Below are 14060 nucleotides of genomic sequence, written 5' to 3' on the forward strand. Positions count from 1 at the left end.
CGGTTAGTGATTAACGCATAAACATGGATAACAGTCATATTAAAGGGTTGTCTAGGAAGTGTAATTGATAATATTTGGTCTTTGACTGTGTTGTACCCAAGTATTGTTAATACCACCAAAAACCCTTTACAACCTAAATTAAGACTATCAAATAAAATCTTGGTTAGAATGATCATTCTCTCTTTTCTGTCTCTCCTTCTTCCTTCTTCCTTCTTCCTTCTTCCTTCTTCCTTCTTCCTTCTTCCTTCTTCCTTCTTCCTCTTCCCCTTCTCCTTCTTCCAGGCCAGATATAGTACTTCCAAGTATACTTTCATACAAAGACACATTCACTTATTCACTTTTTTCCCTTGCCAACCAGCTCCTGGCTATCTGCTTTCCGTTTCCTAAATCCATAGAATATCATTTCATTGTTTCAATCAAAGTTCTTAAAATTATCCATGTGGTGATCTTGTTAATTTGCTAGAATATATGGGGGCTTCTATGTCAGAATGAGGGCAGCCTGTCTTACAGCAGGAATAAGGATAAGTGTTATCAAGGAAAGGTGTTCTTCTAGATCACTTCTCACCCATTGTTCCTGAAGGCATGCCCCCATAATGCAGAAATATATACAAAAATATATTTTATCTATATATATATACAAGCAAGTGATAATTAACAAACTGTTTAGCATATTCTAAGTTATAATTGAATTGCAGTCTACAATCCTTAAATCTATTTATTTACTTATAAAAGAGAAGAGAAATACCACTAGGTAACAAGACACATAATCACACATAATTATTTTGTCTTCCTGGATGTTAAGGGTGTAGACTGGCACCATGGACAACTAGGTTGTAGTTTATCTTCAGACATGGAATCTCACTGGGCAATCCTATCCTGCATGGTGGCTCTTGTGGGGAAAAATAGCAGGGAACATATGTATGTTGCCTTGAGCTCCTAAAGGAGAGGTGGTAATAAGCCACATACATACATAAATACAGACACACCGCACACATAAAGGAACTTCACTACCTATCTCAGATTTCTTTCTTTCTTCAAATAAGCTGCTCTCGACTATTCAGTTCGGGCCTCACCACAATAATGTAGCATTTAGGGGAACAGATGCAACTGAGTAACCCAGCACTGGAGGTCAAGATGGAGAAGATCTCCACAGCCACCAAGTATTTTCCTCTGGTGCTGTCACATTCACTTTTAACTCACTGTACTTTTAAGTTGAACAAGTAGGGCATTAAAACCCTCAAATGTTTGTGAGTCTCATTTCTTCTCAGACTGAAGGAAAGTGGAACAAAATTTGTAACTTATTCTTCATAATTGCAAGAAAATATTAATCATAAAAGGTCATCAGAATTATCTGATGTGATGGTCCTTTGTTGCCAAAAGGTGTTCTTATGATATTCAAACATAGAGGTCTAAAAATCCAGATCTACAGTATAAAGTATGATGGTAATACACTATGATATCTAAAAGAAATCTACAAAGTACATAAGAACAGCGAATAGAATATTTATGTATTTTCCTTATACTGAATATATTCCATAATATAACTGAGAATGCCTTCCTGGCTTGAGAACATTGTATCTGGACATGGAACACAATCATAGCAGCAGCATTTCTTGTCCTCTTCTTTCTTCTTGCTGTAACCAGGAGGGCATTTCTCATTACACAGAGAAACTGGTAGCACCGATTTAAAATTGAGTAAGAGAACCATTGTAAAATGTTGTCTCACACTCCTAACCCCTGAAGCTGATCCAAAAGGATACTTTAGTTGATGATATTGAAGGCTGCTGAGATATCAAGAAGCCCAACGATGGACACCCCACCCCATCCCAGCTCCACCACAGGCATCAACAAGGGTGACCAGTGCCATCTCCAAACTAAACCACAACCTGAAACTTGACCGAAATATGTCCCAATGTTCCCTTTTACTTTGCCCTTCTAATTCTGCAAATTTCTCCCCTTCCCCTTCCCCTTCCCCTTCCCCTTCCCCTTCCCCTTCCCCTCCCTCCCTCCCTGGGCAAAGTGAGAGAAGAGAAAAAATAATTCTATTTTTAATCCATCTCTCATCTAAGGTCATAGCATCTAACCACAATGCCATATTGCTGCAAAATCTGTAACTTGTGTATTCTTTTGTGATTTCCTACTATACATTTTCTGTCGCCCAATTCAGCCATCATTAAAATGATAGAGTGATTCTGCAAAAGGGAGAAATCTGGTCATTCAGAACCAGCGACCACAATTGAAGGTCGATCTCCAGAACAATATTTTGGGATGATGCCTCCTTGGGGTAGGCAATGAAGACACTGCTGGCATTCTCAGCAATTGCCACCACTTCCTGCTTTGTCTTCTGTTACTATCCAGTCCTGTACTCTCAAGTATAATCAGTTCCTGCTATGAAAACAATCAAGTGGGCATTAAGGTCTGTGACACAACCATTTGCTACCCCCGTGCTGTGCTTTCTGCCTGTAAAGTGACTTCATCTGCCAGCTAGCCCTGATGCTATATAAACTTCTAAAAAATCTAATTCCTCAAAGCCCTTGAAAAATCAGTTCTCCCTCTAGCCTTAGCAGTGGCTGAAACTTCCATTGCTGTGAATCCATATTTTATTTGTGGGCATTTGTGTGGAGACTGCCTGCCATGCCCCCTGTCTGCAGTTCTTTGTTGTTGTTGTTGCTATTTCACTCAGACCAGCTTGGAGGAACATAGTTTTGCTTTCCATATGGTGCTAAATTCTGGTTGTACTTGTTCAGAAGTCACCATGGTGAAGAGAAGGATTTTTAGACTTCTTCTCACTTGTTGAGCTCAGCCACAGGTACGTCTGAAGCAGAGAATGTGTGCAGATTGGCTGCCCTACCATAGTAACTTTTCCTGGAGGAAAACTGATCACAGTGCAACCTGCGAGTGGATCAGAAGGCGAATGAGGACAGGCCTAAGAGCTCAAGAGGGCAGATCAACCGAAAGCTGACAAAAGGCTGACCCAGGAAAACTAATGCCAGAATGTGACTGGGATCACTGACACTCTCCCCACAAGTTACAACAGAAATGTAACAGGGTGTTTAATTCTCTTTTTGTACACTCACAAAGAACGAGGTAAACAGCCGTATCTACACGGATCATTGTTTTTTTCCTAACCTAGTTTCCAAGTGTCATACCTGCAATTCCTCCACTGCCAAATATGGATGGATCCTCACTATCCAAACATACTAAAAGTTTTTTCAAAGTCCTATAAGACTGTCAGAATAATTTTTTAAAAATATTTCTATTATATTAAGCAAAATGTACACTTAATTGGGTTAAATAAACTAGTGCTCTACACTGTTGGGATAGAAATCAAGTAAGCCAGTGCCCTTCAACACGTTGTGCTGATTCTGGCTCATCTTCTCACACAAATACTTAACAAAGATTTTCAAATAGGATTGAGTTGAAATCATTAGATTGCAAGAGACAAACAATTTAGGATCTGTCCATCATGCAATTAATCCAGGAAGCCTCCTATACTGTGAAAAACAACATAATCTATGCTTCAGTTTTATGCAGAAACAGAGAAGAGGGCAATGCACAGTGTTAAGTCTACAGTGAATAGACTGGTCTACATCTGGTGATACACTGGCAGTTGTGATGAAATAAGAAAAGTTCCTATATTTTTCTGCGTATGAGTTGCTCTCTTGTATTACACTCTGGCCTAATTACAATAATATAACATTTTGGGGTGAAGATGCATCCCAGTAAGCCAGCACTGGAAGAGAGGATAGAAAAGATCTCCACCACCACCATGTATTTTCCTTTGGTGCTCAGGTAGGTGGGCACAAAGGTCAGCCAAACGCTGCAGAAAACCAACATGCTGAAAGTGATGAACTTGGCTTCGTTGAAACTGTCTGGCAACTTCCTGGCTAGAAAGGCCACCGTGAAGCTGAGAAGGGCCAAGAGGCCCATGTAGCCCAAGACACAGTAGAACATGGTGACGGAGCCTTCATGACATTCTACTATGATTTCCCCAGGCAGGGTGTGTGGGTCCAGATTTGGGAATGGAGGAGAAGAACTCAGCCAAAACATACAAAGGCCTGCTTGAAGAAGGGATCCACACCAGACAATAGAATAGGTCAGCCGTTTCCCCACCCATTTGTGGAAAACATTTCCAGGTTTAGAAGCAAGGAATGCTACAATGACTGTGATGGTTTTGGCTAAGACAGAAGAAATGGCAACGGAGAAGATGATGCCAAATGCTGTTTGTCGGAGGAGGCAGGTCACCATATTGGGCTGCCCAATGAACAGAACTGAGCAGAGGAAACAGAGAAAGAGAGAGATAAGGAGAAGGTAGGTGAGACTTCTGTTGTTGGCCTTGACGATGGGAGTGTCCCGCTGCTTAATGAAGATTGCAAGCACCAAAGCTGTACTCAGGGAAAAGAGAAGAGCCAGCGAAACCAGAGTAATGCCTAGTGGTTCTTCAAAGGAGAGGAAATTCATTGTCTTTGGGATGCAGTCATCATGAGCTTGGTTTGGAAACTGATCCTCTGAACAACTGTCACAATTCTCCATGTCTGAAAAGAAGAAAAGAGTTTCTGAACAAAATCAAACTTTCCCAAAGTTTCAGAATTGCCTTTCTGGAACTTCCTCCAACATGAGTGTTCCTAAAACGTTTTGTCAGTCTCTATCCAACATGCATGTAAAAGATGAGTAGGAAAAAGGGATTCTAGATTTTTCTACATTTAAAGCCTTTTGGCCTGTTGGATTGCACTAGGTTTAGTAGCATTACTGAGCAAGTGAACAGCATGTCTCACTTTCCAAGTGTCTGACATCGAGTGGGAAAGAGAAAGGAGAAGAAGAAACAGAAAACAGGCAGTAGCACTAGAGGGTAGGCGAATAGGAAGTGTCCCATTTGATGGCTGCTGGCTTCATGTGAGGTGCCCCATCCCTTGTGTCAGATTCAACCTGAAGGACATGGAGATGGACCTGAGGACATCTCTGGCTTCTCTTCTTTTTCCTGTGTGAAATATATGTTTACAGTGGAAGTAGGAAGCCCACTGGAACTGGTCCATCACAAACTAAGAATTCCCTTTTCTTTTGAGCTGTTTCAGGTTTTTGCTTTCTTGATCTTAAGGCCTGTGATTGCTGATGATGTTCAGTATGTTCTGATTTCAGCAAAAGTCACATGCTTTGAGAGGCCATTCTCTTTTCTTTCAAACTGTTGAATGTTTCTGCTCTCCTGATTTCAGATCCTGTGATTTCGGATGGATGGGCCAGGTGCAACACAGATACAAGTAGCCCTTGCTTGATGACCACAATAGGGACCAAAAAGCTTGTTGTTAGGTGGGGCAGTCAATAAGCAAAATGTCACATGACCACACCTGATTTTACAACATTTTTTGCGGTGGTCATTAATTGAATCATATGGTCATTAAGCGAATCATGTGGTTCTTAAATAAATCATGCAGTTTCCCTTTGATTTTACTTACCAGACACTGGCTGGGAAGGTAGCAAATGGCGTTCATGTGACCCTGGGTTGCTGCAACCGACAGAAGTGCGAGATGGTTGCCAAACACCCAGATCGTGATCACGTGACCGTGGGGACGCTTCAAGAGTTGTAAATGTGAGGACCATTCATAAATAGCTTTTTTAGTGTCATTTTCACTTTGAACAGTCACTAAACAAGTGGCCATTAAGTGAGCACTACCTGTATATTTTGCTTTGATGATCCTTGAAAATGGCTTCAGTCTAATTCTTCCACCAAAACCAATTCATACTGCTTTTCTTCCAGAGTTTTGATTTCATTCTGTTTTAATTTCAAGCCAAACAGAAAGAGGCAGAACACTGACTCAGAGAGACATGTTCTTTTTCAGGTCATTGGGTTATCCATAATTTCTGCATTCTGCTTTAGCTTCTTCAAAAGTATGACATCTTATAATTCGTTAGACCAATAACTAGAGGGAAAATTAAATAGAGGAGGGACACTCTTTTAACTCCTATTTCATGGAAATCAGGAAGGCTGGAAGTACCATCATTGAGAGATGTTTCTCTGATTTTCCTGTTTTGAAGCCATTAAAATAAACACATTCAGAGTTTGATTTTGTTATCCAAGCTATGAAATGGTAAACAGGCTGCCCTGATGTACATCAGTAAAGCAAGCCATAATATTGAGGAGATCCTTGTTAAGTGGGATACGGGCTGAACTTTCAGACCTAGGTTCCTTTGGATGCTATGAATCTTACCCATATGTCTTGATACCATCTTTTCTGGACATGGAGCACAAGTATAACAGCAAAACTTCTGTCCTTCGATCTTGTTCTTTCTGTTTCCAAGAGGACAAGGTTCATTACATAATGAGAGAGGTGGTAGCTATCCAAAAATAAAGAAAGAGTATTAGTATTAGGCAAACTTTTTGTTTTTGGTTTGCTTTTGTCTTACAGCCAATGAATAAGAATGAGGGAGGTCATAGCCAGCTCTGCCATGAAGGAGACTCGGACAATTTAAGGAGGAAGGAGAAGCTGGGAATTATGAGTGGGAGTTTTCTGGGTCAGAACAGGGATGCAGAATTGTTTCAGTCTGCTTTTGAGCAATGTCTTGGGGAAATGCTCTGAAATGTTGCCAGGGCCAGGATGATAACTGGAGTTGTATTTCATTTTTAATTTAGTTGAACTTAAATTAATGAAATACAGCCCACATTTATATCCAAATCTTTATGTGTTTTCCCCATTCTTCCCCATTCAAGATGCCGGTTACTACCTGTAAACCCCCAAGGGGCATTGGGCCTGGTTACTTGAGACACTGCTTGTCCCCCATAGTATCTGCCGAGCTGAATTGATCTGGCAGGGTTGGTGCACTCCAGGTTCCATCGATGAAGCAAGGCCATCTATCAAGAGCCCAGAAGCCCACCTTCTCTATAGCGGCCTTTGACCTCGGGAATGAGGTTTCTCCCGAATTCAAATGCCCCCACCCTAGTTGTATTTCAGAGGGCCCTGAAGATATGTTCTTCACCCAGACCTTTGGTAAAGATGATGGATGTCTGTTTCTTTCTTCTCCTTCTTCCCATCCAGGTAGTTTTCTCTACCAGCTGTACTCTTTTGTGTTATTTTTGTGTGTGATTTTAATTGTTCCTTGTTTTTCAATTCTTTTAACGATTAATAAACTGCCCAGAGTCACTAGGAGTTGAGCGGCATATAGATTTAAACTATTATTGTTGGTTGCACACTCAGCCAGAGGTTTAGACTGGATTTGGCATTTTTATTCACCTCTCAAGTCCTTCTCAAGGACCTGGGATAGGCAGAAAGTTTGATGGCATTAACGGTATTGTCACAGGATATAAGCTGTTCCAAGCGAAGCTGTCTTTTGCAATTGACTGATGGTGATTTTTCCAATGCCGATGGTCTTCAAGTGGTTCTCCAGATGTTTTGGGGTTTTACCCAAGGTGCCTATTACTACTGGTACTATCTTCACTTTCTTTTGCCAGAGTTCTACTTCTATTTGCAGGTCTCTGTATTTTGTGATTTTCTCCAGTTCTTTCTCTTCTATTCTGGTGTCTCCAGGTATTGCAATGTCTATGATCCAGATTTTTTTTTTTTGTCTTTCTTATCAACAATTGTTAATTCTGGGGTATTGTGTGGAGGTACTTGTCTGTTTGAATTCTAAAGTCCCAGAGAATTTTAGCTTCCTAATCTTCTACTATCTTGTCTGTTTTGTGGTCCCACCAGTTCTTGCTTCCAGGCAAATAGTATTTCTTGCAGATATTCTAGTGCACCATTGTTGCTACCTCGTTATGCTGTTGTTTGTAGTCAGTCTGTGCATCTTCTTGAAGCCGCTAACTAGATGGTCCACTGTTTCTTCAACTTCTTTGCAGAGGCAGCATTTGCTCTCTGTTGCTGTCTTCTCGATTCTGGGTTATTATGCATTTGTTCTTACTTTGAGGTTCTGAATAGAGCTGTGTGCTTGAAGTTGTTATTGTTTCTTTCACAGGAAAAAGAGGAGACTTTGCCTCCTCCAGCATGAAATATATCAATGAAATGTGGTTGAAACTGAGTTCCTTCTGGGGAATGAACCACTAGATATCAATACTTCTTTCAGTTGGGCAGCCTCACATCTGGGCATGTCACTGTGGTTCCCACATTTAATGAGAGGAAAATAGATTTTCTTGCACAAGTTGGAAACTCTGAAGTATTAGAATATCCATCCTGAAACAGTCCAATAATAAATCTGCTTTTGCACACCTGTGACAGAAATGGTCAGATATGTACTTGGGGCATATGAGCTACTTGCTAGCAACCGGCCAAAGAAAGGCTAGGTGTGTGAAAAGAAGTATATATGAAATCCATTCTTTTAGCCCATGTTATTGTTATGGTACCTGAGTGAATTCATGATGCCACTGGATTCTGTCTTCATTAATGATGAAGGTTTCTCCTGGAGACGCATGTGGGCACAGTTCTCCAACGTGGACCCTGATATAGGAGTTATTTGGGAAAGTGACCAGGTTTACAATGTCAAATCCAGCTTCTAATACTCCATCTTTGTTTAACTTTATTTCATCTCCAGCACTGTTGTTGAAGGAAATTCTCTGCAGAAATGAGTGGAGCTTCCCAAAGAAAGAGAATAAGGGTTAAACAGGAACAAATATGCTTCCTAATGGCCTCACACAACACACCTTTTCAGATAGGAAGCCTTTCTTCACCAGGAATAAAAAAGTATGGAGGATTGCAGAAGTTTAATTGTTATTATTGGACCTTATTCCATATTAGATACTAAAACTTGTTTTAGTATTCGATGATTTTCTTTACTGACATTTCAGAAAGGAAGTTGGAAAACAGCAAGTAGAAGCAAAGGGAAGGAAATCTAGGGCAGAGGGCTAGAAAGGTAGAAGGTTGAAGACCACTTGTGTTGCTGTGAAAAGAGGGAAAAGTTGAACTGTGATGTGTAGGCAAAGGACAATATCTTCAATGGGTCAACATCTGTAATGTATGAATGGTGGACAAAGGTGAATATCAGTGAGGTTCAGGTAGTTGGCCTACGGTAATCTGTTGACTAATTAAATCTTGCCACTCTGTTGTGAACATGGAGAATATTTTAAAAGAGCATTGAAAAAGAGGAAATCTTACCTGCCAGGGTTCTACATTATTTGATGGCACTTGATGCTTGTCTTTTAGTATGTTCTGATTTGTCCTAAATGTGCCAGCAATATGTAAGGCTTGAGCCACTGCATAGACAGCATTATAGATACTGTAACTATGGCCAAGCATGCTGGTTTCAAAGAAAGTAGCAGGAAGGTCCTCCAGCCGTTCCTCTCCAGTACATTCTTCATCTTCAGGAACATCACGATTTAGTACCGAGCAGTCAAAAGCTTGCTTCCAGAAATCTCTAATAAAGCCATCTTGATTTACCCCAGAAGGGGTGAGAGCCTGTAGAAATGGTTGGAAACCTGGAAGTTCTTTTGTGCTAATTGAGAAGGAAATAGCACCATGGAACATTTGCATATCAAGAGCCTTTTGTAAGGAATGTAATGTGAAATCATTTTGAGCCATCGTAATCCACACTTTTTTTGCAGAAAGTTTCAGTGTAGAGTCAGAAGTTGTTAGAGGAAGAACTGTGGTCACCAGCAGAGTAGAGGCCAGCCACATAAAGACGATATTTTCTCCATATATAATAACTGCATTTGTTGTCTTCTCTGTGAACAAAGTAACATGACTCACAGTTCGTTCAATCATATCAGATAGCTCATAAAAGTGAAAATTTCTGTCTACCCTTTCGGTGAATTCAGAGCAGATTTTATTTTTTGAGAGCATGGGTTCCAGAGTTTGTATGAAATGTTCTCCATGTTTGTCATCTGCAATGACAAGTCCTACCCATTTCCATCCAAAGTACAGAAGAAGCTGGACCAAACCCTCACACTGAAGAGCTTCTCCGGGGGCCATGCGATAAAAAGGGGGGAAACGGGATTCATCAGTCACTGCCAATTCAAATGAGCCATATGAAATCTAAAGGAAAGAAAGGAGGAATAAGAGAAAGAAAGATAGAGAGAAAGTATGGATGGAATCATTCTATTTTTATTGATGTCAACAATTTTAGAAATTTAGTTTTCAAAATATGGATGTTGAATATATTGATTTGGTTTAGAGATCTCCCAAAAAGGGACATACATTTTTTTAATGTTCTCTCTCTCTCCTATTTATCTCATCTATTTATCTTAGGCCTTTTTGTTGTAGCTAATCTAGAACAAGCTTTTGAATTTAAAGATTCAAATGTCTGAATTCTTCCTAAGTCAACATTCTTGAACATGTTGTATTCCACATATTTAAATATTAAACCCAGATGGTTTTGTTCATTATACTTAAAATATATGAACTGAAATAAGTGAGGCAAGGATAGCCAGCATAATCACACAGATTCAAATCACTATACTCAATAATTCTGTTTGGGTCAATTCATCTTACAGTTTCTGAAAGCAACCATATATTTAGTGGATCTTTATATTAACTAAACTCCACACCTTACCCTATTTCTTATTTAATTTTACATCTCTTTAGTGATAAACCATCAAGTTGCTCCTTGAAGGGGAAATCAAAAGTAGATAATCTGTGTGATAGTTATCATTCAGATCATCTTTATCTACGGATCCAACCTGTGGAATCTTGAAAAGCTGCAAAATTTCTGCCATGCGTATGGATGTTTCAGGGCTCATTCCTCCGATGATTCCCATAATTTCCTTTTCAGTCCCACAAATATAATTGGGGACAATTTTATGTAACTTAAAAAGTAGGTCCAATGTGGTACGATAGGTCATTAGTGAATCAGAATAGCTGTCGTAGATGTGGAAGCCAAGAGTGATGTTGGGCAAGATCCAAGGATCCTTGTTGATCTCTTTTACGGCAAACACTAAAGCCAAGATGTGTTGGTAGAACTTTGTCACCACACTGCAAATAAAGTGACTTGCTTCAAAAGAGAATTGTGCTATGCATTATGGTGCTAGAGGAAGAGATATCAAGTGGCAAATATAGTTACAAGAAAGACAGATTGAGATCAAGGGAAATATGTTTTCGTTTGGCATCCCTAGACTGCCCTTGTGTTGTGCATATTAGAGATATTGCTGAAGTTCCACAGTTTGTTTCTTACTGCTGAAGATTCATATCCAATGTAAAGTGGATTGTTTAACTGTACCATTTAATGGATACTTAAACTGTGATACACCCGAAATATCTAAAGGAAAGGTCTTCTACATGGTTGAATGTAAAGTAATGAATTCCTTTTGGAATAAGTGGAGGAACTGTGAGTTTTCAGAAGGGAGACATTATAAGATTCCTGAAATATCCTAACAGTTGTCATGTAGAAGAGGTCTACAGAAGAAGTCCCATTTTTTCCTGCCCTTAGAAAGGAGAGATTATTTCCATGTTAAACTTTTCATGCAGGTGTTAGTCCTTGATACACTTTTTTTTTTTTTTAATAAAAAAGATGCCCTGTGGCTTTTTTGAAATTAGGACAGGTGGACATCAGCAATCTAATAAATAAATGAAAAAATAGAGACATGGCATTAATAACTAATGTCTCCACAAGTTTTTGGAATATTTTTCATTGTACAGTCAATGAATTGATGTCTAATGGATTAAGAAAAGGTTGAGGGTAGAAAATATTTAAAATACTATTGTGCCTTTTAAGCTATGGCGAATTAGGGCTGGTGCTTTTATGCCCAACTGGGAACAGGGTTCAGTTCTCCACAGAATATCTGCTTGCCCTGGTCTATTGGCTTTTGCTTAAATTAGAAAATAGGATGTTGAATTAACAAATCATTTATATTTATCAAGCTAGTAAAAAGGATATTTATTTATTTATTTATTCAATTAATATAGCCACCCCTCTCAGACCAGTGACTCTGACCATAGGCCCATGATACATTTATATTATTTAACAGATGATGAAGGAGCCTCTCTATTTTACAGAGATGGAAAGAACAGAGCATGATTAGATTAAAATCAGGTTAGGGAATGATTTCTTACAAGGGGAAGTCAACCGATTCCTCAGAAGGATGTCTATTGAAAACCAGTTTGGGGAACAAGTAATGGAGATGGGACATCAATCCGCCAATGAGAAGTTCTCCCTCCTGGTACCATTCCTGTGGAATTTGAATGGCTTCATCTCCAGTGCACTTAAGAGGTTGTACCCTCATGGCCACTTCTGGAAGCAGTAAGGTAGCAATAATCCCCAGCATCCTATAAGGAAACATCCTTGCGCATTTGGCTTCCTCTGTATTGCTTTTGCCAGCAGCCTTGATTCAAACAGGATGCTATAGACAGCAGAACATCTGCTTCCTATGCTGAGATCTGTCTTCAGAACATGTCATGCCTCAATCATTGATCTGATCCCTTATCTGAAGCCTCACCTATGTCTGGATGCTCCAAGTGTGAAGAGACAGAATTGCTCTTGATGCTAATACCTAATTTTTAGTCTCTTTCTTCTCTTGTAATTTAAGGAAGCACCAGAAGACTTTGGCCACCACAATGGTTTCTCTTGGTCACCCAGCCCTGAAGGTTTAGCACAATTTCAATTGTCTTATACAATTCCTCCAACAAGGTTGTCCTCTTGAGCTGACAGCAGCAGTGAGGTAGCATATTGGTGTGAAGTGTGAAGGTGTGTATCTCAAATGTGTGGGATGATGTAGCTCATCCCACTGATTGAAATCTGGGAGAATCTGTCAGGTGTAGAATTGACTAGGCATTGGCTGATCAACAGTCTGAAAACATTAGCATGAAACCCACAAGGACTATATATTTGTGCTGTGAACAGCAAATGGATACAAAATCCTGAGAATGCAATTTATGGCAGCTGTTCTCTAATTGACCCTGTGATGGCTGGGGAACACTTCAATGAGGTCTGAGGAATGGCCCTCAGCTGTGAGTGATATATTGGAGGTTTATATCTATTCTGGAATTTGCCCTTGAATTTCCTTCGTAAGTATCTGAAGAGCCCCTGGAGGATTGTCCTGGTGACTTAATCATAGTGTCTGCAATAACTACAGAGATGGTAACTTTGCTGGTAGAAATGCTGAACCAAACATGCTTGTGAAATGCCACAGGAAACTTTTTCCACTTGCTCCTGGGGGTAGAGGAACTGAGCTTGATGTCTATAATTTGGCATAGTGTCTTGTTAGATGGAATCAAAGAGGAAAAGAAAACTTTTCTATCCCTAGTCCACCTACAGTAGTAGTCCGAATTAGCATTACAGTGGAACCTCGGTTTACGAACTTAATTTGTTCCGTGACTCTGGTCGCACCCCGAATTGGTCGTAACCCAAAGGAAATTTCCCCATAAGGTTCAATGTAATTACCGTTAATCTGTTCTGGCGTGGAGGACAGGGAGGCGGCTATTGCTTGGAGGGAGAGTCCCCCTCCCTACGACCACGTGTCAGGGGTGGAAAATGGCCACGGACCATGTGTCAGGGGCGGAAAAATGGCCACGGACCGTGTCACGGGAAGGAAAATGGCCACGTATCCTGTTCATACCCTGAGGCAGAGTTCGCAAACTGAGGTAAATTTTTGCGGCCGGAGCTGGTCGTAACCCGAAAAGTTCGTTAACAGAGACGTTCATAACCTGAGGTACCACTGTACATGCACTTTTCGTAATCCAACCTATTTATGGCATTGTTTTTAATGTCTCTTAATTATCCATTTGTGTTGTTTGGTCAGCAAATACCATGAGATACAACAGGCACATCAAGGCAGGAAGACATCATATTGCTAATATGGGCATTCCATATGTTAGGGAGAGGACATGTCCATCACTGTATAATAGGGATCCAAAGTTCTTGCCCAAAAGGATGTCACTGGATGTAAAGGGAGTCTAGATGCATCTCCTCAAAATTGCTAAGGTATTAAAGGTCTTCATTTAGAAGACAGTCTGTGGAACAAGGCAGGAGATTTTGAAACTTCTCAGAAGAAGGTTTATGGAGGTGGAAGAGCGATTGTTTCCACTGTTGTGCATATAACTCTTGCTGTTGTCATCAGATATAAAAAGAATGTTCCATGAGTATTTTCCAACTCTTTCTTTGTCAATCAGTCCCAAAAGAAGCACCTCTGGCTTCAGCTGTATATTAAT

General features: G+C 40.1%; 1 protein-coding gene across 1 annotated transcript; it reads right to left on the reverse strand.

Moving 5' to 3' along the window:
• Positions 1–3633: 3633 nt before the first annotated feature.
• Positions 3634–9890, reverse strand: LOC112543162 (vomeronasal type-2 receptor 26-like). The gene is made up of 4 exons (XM_088143921.1): positions 9078–9890; positions 8330–8557; positions 6204–6330; positions 3634–4535 (listed from the first exon to the last, which is right to left on the reverse strand). The coding sequence occupies exons 1-4, from the start codon at positions 9888–9890 to the stop codon at positions 3634–3636; spliced, it is 2070 nt and encodes a 689-aa protein (XP_088000047.1).
• Between the last annotated feature and the right edge of the window lie 4170 nt (positions 9891–14060).

This window comes from Python bivittatus, unplaced genomic scaffold (assembly GCF_059951505.1).
Source record: "Python bivittatus isolate LINGU-HERP-01145 unplaced genomic scaffold, Pbiv_v1 ctg000430_np1212, whole genome shotgun sequence".
In the NCBI taxonomy this organism is placed as follows: Eukaryota; Metazoa; Chordata; class Lepidosauria; order Squamata; family Pythonidae; genus Python; species Python bivittatus.

Bases quoted from the DNA above. Each gene is read 5' to 3' on its own strand.
- LOC112543162 (XM_088143921.1), bottom strand. From the start codon at position 9,890: ATGGCCCCCGGAGAAGCTCTTCAGTGTGAGGGTTTGGTCCAGCTTCTT. The intron at 6,331-8,329 runs GTACCATAACAA...ATTTTTGGATAG, and splicing joins GGCATCATGAATTCACTCAG to CTACCACCTCTCTCATTATG. The intron at 4,536-6,203 runs GTAAGATTCATA...TCTTCTTTTCAG, and splicing joins GATGGTATCAAGACATATGG to ACATGGAGAATTGTGACAGT.